Below are 11,743 nucleotides of genomic sequence, written 5' to 3'. Positions count from 1 at the left end.
TTGTGGAATGCAATGAGCATGCGCTTTTGTGTTTTCCGGCTAGTTACGGAAGCAAACAAGATGTCTGCCGTCAGTACTTCTAGAGCTAAAAAGCATGATGTAAGTTCGATTTAAAAGCATTGATTACCAATCTGAGATGATTTATGATATTATCACTAAACATCATTATATTTTCTTTACAGCCGTTGTCGAAAAAAACTCCTGTCAATCCAAAATACAGCCATATCGGACCTACGGTTGATACAGGTAAGACAGTTGTGGCACTAGTACTTGTTTCAGAGAAATAAAGTTGCAGTACAGTCAGTTTCATCGACCTGGCATTAAACTTTGTGAGATAGTTTGGGAGTCATCTGGTATGCACTTCAGTTAAACTTGCAAAAACGAATATAACAAAAATCGCTTAACGCAATAAACACGTAGAATACTAATTGGTCTCTAGATCATATTATATCATTTAAGGTGCTTCAGTAAGATTTGAGAACTAACCAAACGGTTTGTAATCAATGATGAACCCATCCGCAAATGCTTTTGATGTGGTAAATATGTTAAGGGATAGTTACAGACATATTAAAACAGAACTATCAATATAAATTTTGCATGGACTTCATGAAAGCATTCAACAAAGTACCCCATAAGCGCCTTTATATAAAGGAGCTTCAAGGATTACCCCTTTTTAGAACTGCCAAAAAGAGTAGTTTCCCCTAAATTCTAGATTAATCCCTGAATTATTAAATATCTCATTTATCCATATATGTAAGGTAGGTGTTATGTCACACCCGATTTTATTGTGTTTGTACCAAATTCTTAGCGATACCAAACAGTGTCGGATAATTCCACGTTTTCATATAGTAGTGCGCTCTTGCCCTACACCAGACATGGTGTCAGGGCCAGAGGAAACTCGGGCTAGGATACAGCATACATCACCAAATAATAACGTAGATAGAAAACTTCTTAAAAGAAAGAATTCAGAAAGTAGTAGTAAATGGAGAATCTTTGCATATATACCCAGTAGTTGGTGGGATACCTCAAGGAAGTGTCCTTGGACCTATTTTATTTGTCATCTACAATATTGATTGGCCGGAAATAACAGTTTCGCCATCTCCCCTCTTGGCAGACAACACAAAATTATGTTCAGAAATAAAGAGCAACCAAGATACGGAGACCCTGCAAACAGATCTTAACAAACTCCAAGATTGGTCTATGAAATGGCTTCTCAAATTTCATCCAAAGAATTGCAAAGTGTATTCAATTAAATCCAAAATCGAACCTAAAAGACAGTACTACATGGTTGAGACATCTGGAAAGAGAATAGAGCTGGAGAGAACAACAAGTGAAAAAGATATTGGTGTAATGGTGGATGAAGATTTAAACTTTAGGACACATAATGATACCCATACTCAATTAAATGTTAACAAAGCAAACAGTATTGTTGGTCTTATAAGAAGAACATTCACTTATCAGGATGAAAATATGTTTAATTTTTTTTTTAAGTCACTCATTAGACCTGCACACCTAGAATATATGCCTCCATTGTATGGAATCCGTATATGAGTAAAGATATTGATCTAATTGAAAACGTCCAGAGTTTAGCTACCAAGATCATACCTGGATTAAAACAAATGACATATACGGAACGTCTGCAGAGACTTAATCTACCAACCTTAAAGCACCTCTGCATGCGTGGAGACCTTATAAATGTGTTCAAGATTGTAAATAACTTTTATGATCCGTGACTAACTATACGCACGTTTCAGTGCGACATCAGTAGTACATTTGTAGAACAAGAGGGCATTCACGCAAACTCTTTAAAAGACACAGTCACCTTGATATATGGAAAATTTTCTTCACTTTCCGTGTAGTTGATTATGGAACAGTCTTCCTCGGGATGTAATAGATTCAACCTGTTATTAAGTTTGAAATTGCTCTAGATGAATACTATAAACGTGATAAGAGAACTTTTAAAGTGTGTATCCAGGCTAGGGAGTTGTTGTAAGTTGTGTATGTATCCAGACTAAGGAGGTGTTGTCATTTGTGTGTGTAATCAGACTAGGGAGTTGTTGTCAGTTGTGTGTGTATCCAGGCTATTGAGTTGGTGTCAGCTGTGTGTTTATCCAGGCTAGGGAGCTACATGCATTATTCATAGGTGCTATGTCTCGCTGACCTAGTCTTGGTCTGTGCCCAATGTGAGTGATACCAAAATAAAGTCAATAAAATTGGTACTTAAATGCTTTATGTTCAACAATTAATAGCTTCAAATGGATGTTGGTAAGGACAGGTAAGCTGTTTGTAAGATGTTGCTAGACAGCATGTCATTCCATTGTGAAAACACTTTAAAATGACCTTTGGTTAGGTCCATCAACCAAGCTCAACCTCTCTATGTATGGTGACCCTTGTTGATAAGCCAAACAATAAGCTAAGTCAGACTTATTACCCATTCAGGCTATTGTTTACAACTTAAACTATTGTACATGAAATATACTGAGCCTCTGGAGGTTTAACTGAAACCTGTTGGTGTCAGTGGTTTCATGTAGCTTCCAGGAAGATTAGCTAGTCTGCAAGTATCGTTGATAGAGGTCTTAAATTATGGGGGGGGGGGGGGGGGGGGGTGGAAGAGGTTAGGATTAAATATGTGTGAGTGTGATACGACCGCCTCTTAATGTATAGTGGTAAAAAATTATGTAATATGATATGAATGAAAGAAAAAATATATATCAATGTAGATGTATGAAGGATTCTAATGTCTCTACTTGACTCTCTGAATTGGCTCAGCTCTCCATCAGACTGGCACCCTCACCAGACACAGCTCTTGTTGTTATAAACCTCTTGTTGTTATAAAACCCTGTACAATGTATTTTAGTATTAATAAGTATAAGTCCATATATACTTTGTGTTTCAAGATAGATCATGTGTTTATTCATGACTATTCGATAGATCATGTGTTTATTCATGACTATATCGATAGATCATGTGTTTATGCATGACTATTATACCTTTATTCATTTCACACACACACAAATAATAACATTCCTTTAACATTTAAAAACTTATCTGTGCCAAGCTAGATGTTTATGAGGTTAGTGTATTGAAATTTATTATCATTCAGTCATGAATACTGACAATTGTAAATAGCTCATTCCTGAAGGTTTGTTAAATTCTTCAATCTGAGATTCAGTTGGCCTTGGTTCATCATTACATGTAGTTAACTTACCGTATACAGAGCTGTTGGAGGTAAAGACCGCCACCAAAACGAAACCAGTAAATTAGGATCAATACAATAATAATGTGGACCTTGAAAATCATTTGTGCTTAATATAAAACAATGATTAATATTCTGTCCAAATCTGGGAGACAATAAACAAGAAATAATCAAGAATGGGAGAATTGAATGAAAACAATTTGAAAGTACAGTACATGACAAATGACATTGTGTAATATCAAACGATATATCTCTTGTAGTTACTCATATACAAATGTATTGATCTCACAAATTGGAAGTTTGTTTGGTAGTTTGTAGAAAGCATACAGATTGATACATATAATTATATATATTTGCATAATCATTATGCAAATTTTTGAGTTTGCTTTAAGTTAACAAAAAAGTTTCAAATGTGTGGCATTGGTTATTATAATTTATGTGATTTGATCTATTTGTTCACTGATTTGTTTCAGGAGCAAGTTTGACCAGGTACATGGAGAAGATTGATGATTTGAATAAAAGTAAGTACTGTACAACTGATATAGCAACAAAGTACATTATCCTACAAATTGCAGTCTAGAAATTATCATGCATGTATCTTTTAATATATTATACCCCTGTTTATTAGCATACAATTTGTATTGATAGAAGTTTAGATACACACTTGTGTTTGCAGAATATTTGTACCAGTTGTTATATTTTAATACACCAGTTGATAACTTTAGACAAACCAAACCATCACATCCTTCTCTTGAAGAAGTCATGGAAAGTTTTTATATACCTGTCAAAATTTGACAGGAGTATTATGTATAGATGGCATATTGTCTGCCCGACCTTCCAGCATAAACTTTTGTTTTCGACTCGTTTCTTTGAAGCTTTGTAAAAATTATTATGATGATTTGAAGTTGTTTTTTCATGACAAAAAAATTTATATTCAACTATTTTTTGCAAAAGTTATTCCCCTTTGTTCATTTCAATATTCAATTTTTTTTTTTTGTATGGAAATCTACATTTTTCAACCGATCTCTTTGAAACGGGGTAGGCTTTATAATCATGATATGATGTTGTGTTTTCCTGAAAGGAATTTTGATTTTGATTTTTTTGCAAAAGTTACTGTCCTTCTGCACTGTCATTATCAGATACCCACTATGCTACACTCCACTTATCACCACGGTGCGTCATCATGATGTTGTGTTTTCCTGAAAAGAATTTTGATTTTGATTTTTTTGCAAAAGTTATTGTCCTTCTGCACTGTCATTATCAGATACCCACTATGCTACACTCCACTTATCACCACGGTGCGTCAACTCAGTGAAAAATCTTTGTTTCAATGATATCACTCTATAAATAGAACCTTTTGAGAATAAGAACTTGTCAGATTAGAAGGGAAAATATATTAAAAAGTACATGTAACAGTATATGGCTGCACCATGATGATGATGATGATGATGATGATGATGATGATATATATGATGATGATGATGATGATGATGATGATGATGGCGTGCAGATCCTGTGATAAACATATAGTGGGCAAGAAGTCCTATATGTCTTCAGTGTTTTAAACAAGTATAACTAAGTACGTTTTTGGGATGTTTGGAACAACACAGGTGTGCATAGTATGTAATTTAAACATCTGAACTAAAGCTATTACACAGAACGAGTATCGGAATTTGAATGGCTTTGCGGTGTTTACATATATGCTGAATTTCCTGATAACCGGCTTTTCTATCACTTAGGCCTGTTTAATTGATAGGAAGACATCTCTGTCAAAAAAAGGGCATCAGTGATATTCTGCTGAAATCTTTTAAACCCGTTGATATTACACATTTTGGAGATCACTCGCTGCCACTTGTTGATATGCAGCTTCTCTAAAGCAAATGTTACCTTCAATCTGATAGGCTGAAATTCAGAAAGGGAAATGTGATGGCACCAATTAAATAGCTTCCATATTGAAACGAGGAATTTCCTCTGAGTTGACCCACGGATGATAAGTATGGCGTAACATAGTGCAATCAACATTGGGTAGTCCGATAATGCTGCATTGTCTTTCTGTCAAAATGATTAATCGTTTTGTACATATCTCTCACATTTTTTAACAAATTTCTCTGAAACTTGGTAGACTTGATTATCATCCTTAAGAAAGTATTTTGCCAGGAGTCTGGGCCTCCTGTCGACTCAACAGATTAGCCAAAGCAGCAATTTGATTCCTTCAATCATCCTTTGTTTTTTCAACATTTTATTTATATCTGCATCAGCATTTTCCTCAGCAGATCACTTTGACACTTTAGCATCATTATCTTGATATGCTTTCTAAGAGGTTACACATTTTGATATTTAGAAAGTTTATAATGCAAGGGACTCACGGAGGCATATAATGTCGGTTCTCTCGCAGATTATAATCACTCACTCATCAGGTAGGGCCTTAGCATTGCAATGAACTTTCACTGAAGTAAGTTTTAAAGTCTGAATAATCATGCTGTTCTACTCTTCCATTCCCTGACACATTCATTACATTGATTTAAGTGATACCTCCATACAAAGGGGTGTAACTCTTCCATTCCCCACCACATGGATCCCGAAAAAATTCATCTCCAGTCAATGTAAAGGGATGCAACTCTTCCATTCCTCTTTTAAAATTATATTCATTAATTCATTTGACATAGTGCAAAAAAGCAAAGATAGAATAAGTGATTTTGAACCATCCCTTTCCTTCAATACTGTGCAGCTTTTAAACAAAGAATTAAGGTCCTATTTGATTATTGTGAACACTGAAATAGAAAATTTCAACCCATTCAATTGAAATGGTGCTGTGTTGTTGTCAAGCTTGCATCATTATAGATTATTGCTACTGATTTGAATAGACTTATAGGCACATATAAAATTATTGTGTTTTTTTCATCTTTAAAAATGAAAATCATAGAAAATGTATTGGTTTTCTTAAATATCATATGTATCTCACTCATATATGACAGATTAAAACATCTGTATTTATACACAATCACAAGTAAAACAATTACTATATACCAGACAGCTGTGTAGTATGCTGTCATAGAATGAAGTGTAGATTTATATAATATTCAATGAGAAATCTTTCAACATCTTTATGCCATTAATGCAGAATTTTATCAAATATGATATATACAATGAACATGTCCTGGATGATATTAAACAGAACAATTTAAGGTGTTATAGTTAATTGCCAAATAGTAGGAATTTATGATGATTGGTGAATCTGATGAAGTAATTGGTGAATCTGATGTAGTAATTGGTGAATCTGATGTAGTAATTGGTGAATCTGATGTAGTAATTGGTGAATCTGATGTAGTAATTGGTGAATCTGATGTAGTAATTGATGAATCTGGTGTATTAATTGGTGAATCTGATGTATTAATTGGTGAATCTGATGTAATAATTGGTGAATCTGATGTAGTAATTGGTGAATCTGATGTAGTAGTTGGTGAATCTGATGTATTAATTGGTGAATCTGATGTATTAATTGGTGAATCTGATGTAGTAATTGGTGAATCTGATGTAGTAATTGGTGAATCTGATGTAGTAATTGGTGAATCTGATGTAGTAGTTGGTGAATCTGATGTATTAATTGGTGAATCTGATGTAGTAATTAGTGAATCTGATGTAGTAATTGGTGAATCTGATGTAGTAGTTGGTGAATCTGATGTAGTAATTGGTGAATCTGATGTATTAATTGGTGAATCTGATGTAGTAATTGGTGAATCTTATGTAGAAATTGGTGAATCTGATGTAGTAATTGATGAATCTGATGTAGTAATTGGTGAATCTGATGTATTAATTGGTGAATCTGATGTAGTACAATGTAATTGTTGAATCTGATGTAGTACAATGTAATTGGTGAATCTGATGTAGTACAATGTAATTGGTGAATCTGATGTAGTATGGTGTACAAAAAATCAACAGGAATCTTTAGCTGCAGCCTTAACTGAAAGTGAAGCTTGTCCATTATAAATCATGACAGTGGCTGAGACTGAGGAGTAGGTTGTGGTGTATATCTTCTTAATACCTTTTTCCTACACATGTTTTCAAGATATTATACTTTGGGTAATACAATCATAGGTTTGTAAGATTGTGTTAATATTGATCAATGGTCACTAAAGTCCATAACAACTTCTTTTCATATAATTCAAAACTAATTCAGGACCATTTGGATTTGTGTAACTGTTATGGAATGTAATATTTACAAAAACAAAGGAAAACGGTTTTACGTTTTGGATTAGTCTGAGTTCAACAGAAAATGTTACGGATTGTTTCCAAAAGGAAAACATTATCTAGTATAGAGTGGTATCCAGGTAAGATATGATATTAGCCAATCTTGAATGTCAAATAATACAACCAGAAAGGATTCCCAATCGGTAATGTACAATGGATACAACAGTTATTCTGGTCTGTGAGATGCAGATTTGAAAATATTTGCTAGTAAGTGATCAAAACCAAGATTACAAAGTTTTAGACTTTTAATTTTATGTGATAGTTTATCTTTTATAAAGCTACATCATGATAAAGTTAAAATTTGAAACTGGATCAAACAATGCACATATACACATTGTCCACATCAATTGTGGTATTGAATCTGGAACCACATACATCATGATCATCCTGGTCTGCCATCTTGAAAAGACCATTCAAAGGGTACACAACAGTTGTCACTGGAAATCCCTAGCTAACTTTCTTTAAAAAAGTTTCCTGTCATACAAAATTAAATTATTACAATTTGATTTTCACAAATCTTTTTGTTAAAAAAACATATGACTAGGTAGCTTTTTCCCTGTCCACTATTGCCTGATTTTATTACTGTGACAAGTTTTAGGGCTGTTTTCCAAACTCTCTACTGCTTTTACATGGATAGATTTATTGTAGGACGTTATAATCAGATGTTGTCAGTAATCAGAAAATTTACGAATGGCATACATCAGTGGGAGATTACTGTAAGGTTTGGAATATTGTGACAAATGTTATGTTGTATTAGGTCTGCTGCTAGGCAGTGATGTAACTAGCTCTCCTAGCTCGGCTATTACAACTAGTCCGTACATGTTATTGGTATTAATAGAGTACCTGATGACCTATTTCAGTTACACACTGACTTTAACATAAAATAACTCTTCTTATGAAATGGATTAATACTTTTACATAATGCACTAGTAATACCTGATCAAAAGATTATGGTTGTTAATTCTCGAATTAATTTATTCGCGCCAGAACATTAACATGTATCAATTTGGTATAATGGGGCAGTTAACAGTTAAAAAAGTTTGTTTTGTGACTGAAATAATGTACTAGTTGTGCCGAATTAAACTGCAGATAAACCCTCATATACTAGTTCAGATTGACAAATATGTATTTACAGATTAGCAATTGGAGTACATGCAGAAGGCGTTTCTGTACTGTGAAAAAGTCCTCAGAGTCGAATCCTGCTGTCCTGTTGGTGCAGTTACCGATATATATATATAGGTCATAACAGTTACTGTGCAGTCACGAATATATATATAGGTCATAACAGTTACTGTGCAGTCACGAATATATATATAGGCCATAACAGTTACTGTGCAGTCACGAATACATATGTACATGTATATATATAGGTCATAACAGTTACTGTGCAGTCACGAATATATATATAGGTCATAACAGTTACTGTGCTGTCACGAATACATATGTACATGTATATATATAGGTCATAACAGTTACTGTGCAGTCACGAATACATATGTACATGTATATATATAGGTCATAACAGTTACTGTGCAGTCACGAATACATATGTACATGTATATATATAGGTCATAACAGTTACTGTGCAGTCACGAATATATATATAGGTCATAACAGTTACTGTGCTGTCACAAATATATATATAGGTCATAACAGTTACTGTGCAGTCACAAATATATATATATAGGTCATAACAGTTACTGTGCAGTCCATCTGTTTGCAGTTTGATATATATTGACTTTAATTTTTTTATTTAAAGCTTTTTTATTTTTCAATCTCTTTGAAACTTTCTCAGCTTTATAATCATGGTAATGTAGTTTTGTTCCTTAGCATAGTGTAAGACATTTTTTGATGGAATAGCTGGTGCCATCAAGACATGATTATTTTTTAAACATTAATGTATCCTACATTCACTAGCTCCCAGATCATGACAACCATCACCTCACACTTAAGCAAACAATGTAAATATCCAACCAGGCCATTGGAACATTGGTATAATTTGTCACAATAAATTATGATAAAGACTTTCCAAGGGGCTCCTTGCCCATATTCTGACTTTATATACTGTGTATTAGTGTTATTGAACAGAAGGATGAATAATGGCATGTAGGTTTAACAGAAAGTATCACATTGTTGAAAACTTTCTCTGGAAATTTCAGGCACTTTGATGTGTACACATTGCCACATTAGTATTGAAGGCTGTGTATTGCCCAACATAATCGGAGAGATTAAGTTTCAATAGCAGAATTAGTGTTTGCACTGCTATGTAAATAGTGTATTACGTTTTCACATCCCTCAGGAGTCCAGTTCGATTAATGAATATTTATATGGTATAAGTACAGAATGAGCTTAAGGGATAATCCATCATATTCTCCATGCTGTATACACAGCATTGAGAGAGATTTACACGAGATATATTTATAAGTGTTCTCGTCTATAAATCAGGACAGACCTTTATCTTCCTTTTACACGATTTAATACTTTGAAATATTTTAAAAGCCATATCTCATATTTAAATTAGATATAAAAAGCCAGCAGGACCTTTAGCTCATTACTTTCAATTGATATGGCCACATTATAGTTGCAGTAGATTAAATTTTACCTTGGCTGGTGTATATTGACACAGGTATACTGGTACTCAGGAGTTGTTTATCAGACTGACTGGGTCAACAATCATTTCAGTCCTTTACTATCTTTCTAACTTCTCCTTCTGATTTTAACAAATGGAAACTATCTATCTTTAATATTCTGTTTCCTGAGTGGGATCCCAAAACGTGATCTGGAATTCCTCGTGTGTGCTGTCTCCAAGGTGTACAGTATAATTTGAGTGGCACTCCCACACAGTGTGTATTGGCTGTCTCTGTACATAGATTGGAGTAGTACAGCTCCCACACAGTGTGTATTGGTTGTCTCTGTACATAGATTGGAGTAGTACAGCTCCCACACAGTGTGTATTGGTTGTCTCTGTACATAGATTGGAGTAGTACAGCTCCCACACAGTGTGTATTGGTTGTCTCTGTACATAGATTGGAGTAGTACAGCTCCCACACAGTGTGTATTGGTTGTCTGAGTACACAGTGTAGAGTAGTACAGCTCCCATACAGTGGTTAGGGTGGCTGTGGCCTACCTGGATACAGACTGAATGGTTTTTTTCTAAACTGTTATGGAGGATCTATTTGTGTTGTTGACTGGAAACAATTGTGTCTTTTCATCTTCTTATTCACTCTCAGGATAGATAAGGTCATTAAAACATCAAAATGCCCAAGAAAGGCAATCCATCATTCTACAATTCGAGTTATATGACTCCCAGGAAAGCACCTCCCAGACCAAGACTTTTCAAAGAGGATCGTTTCAAACTTTCAGAAATATTGAAAGAGGCTGAGAAAGGTTTGTATTCTTGAGATAATGCAATTGTTATGGAGTTATTTTCTATTCTTGATGCTTTCGTTGACTGTATTTGTTTATCAAGCATATATTATATACTCATGAACAGTATGTCATATTGGTTCTGCAGATCATCAGGCTTTTACTTCTAAGTTTGTAAATTCATAAGCAATCAGAATTATTAAAGAAAAATCAAACTTGGTGTGTATAGATGTTTGGTGTGTTAGATTGGAATACTGTTACTGTAATGTGTTTAGATGTTTGGTATGTTACATTGGAGTACTGTTACTGTGATGTGTTTAGATGTTTGGTGTGTAAGATTGGAGTACTGTTACAGTTTAGTTGTTTGGTATGTTAGATTGGAGTACTGTTACTGTGATGTGTTTAGATGTTTGGTGTGTTTGATTGGAGTACTGTTACTGTAATGTGTTTAGATGTTTGGTGTGTTAGATTGGAGTACTGTTACTGTAATGTGTTTAGATGTTTGGTATGTTAGATTGGAGTACTGTTACTGTAATGTGTTTAGATGTTTGGTGTGTTAGATTGGAGTACTGTTACTGTAATGTGTTTAGATGTTTGGTATGTTAGATTGGAGTACTGTTACTGTAATGTGTTTAGATGTTTGGTGTGTTAGATTGGAGTACTGTTACTGTAATGTGTTTAGATGTTTGGTGTGTTAGATTGGAGTACTGTTACTGTAGTGTGTTTAGATGTTTGGTATGTTAGATTGGAGTACTGTTACTGTAATGTGTTTAGATGTTTGGTGTGTTAGATTGGAGTACTGTTACTGTAATGTGTTTAGATGTTTGGTGTGTTAGATTGGAGTACTGTTACTGTAATGTGTTTAGATGTTTGGTGTGTTGGATTGGAGTACTGTTACTGTAATGTGTTTAGATGTTTGGTATGTTAGATTGG

The 11,743-nt window shown here is 34.2% G+C and overlaps 1 protein-coding gene across 3 annotated transcripts in view; it reads left to right on the top strand.

Moving 5' to 3' along the window:
* The first annotated feature begins 29 nt into the window (after positions 1-29).
* The window catches only part of LOC117331716 (centrosomal protein of 41 kDa-like), a 58,173-nt gene continuing 46,459 nt past the window's right edge, over positions 30-11,743 (top strand). For 2 of the 3 annotated variants that reach the window (XM_033890565.1, XM_033890564.1), the window contains exons 1-3: positions 30-99; positions 183-246; positions 3,670-3,717. In XM_033890565.1, the coding sequence (XP_033746456.1) occupies positions 61-99; positions 183-246; positions 3,670-3,717 (151 nt within the window). In that variant the 5' untranslated portion in view covers positions 30-60. Of the gene's footprint in view, positions 100-182; positions 247-3,669; positions 3,718-10,090; positions 10,832-11,743 lie in introns of those variants that run through there. The other variant, XM_033890566.1, reaches the window with a different exon arrangement.

Source organism: Pecten maximus, chromosome 7 (assembly GCF_902652985.1).
Source record: "Pecten maximus chromosome 7, xPecMax1.1, whole genome shotgun sequence".
Classification (NCBI taxonomy): domain Eukaryota; kingdom Metazoa; phylum Mollusca; class Bivalvia; order Pectinida; family Pectinidae; genus Pecten; species Pecten maximus.
The sequence above is the reverse complement of the archived record's forward strand: the minus strand, read 5'-3'. Positions and strand labels throughout refer to the sequence as shown.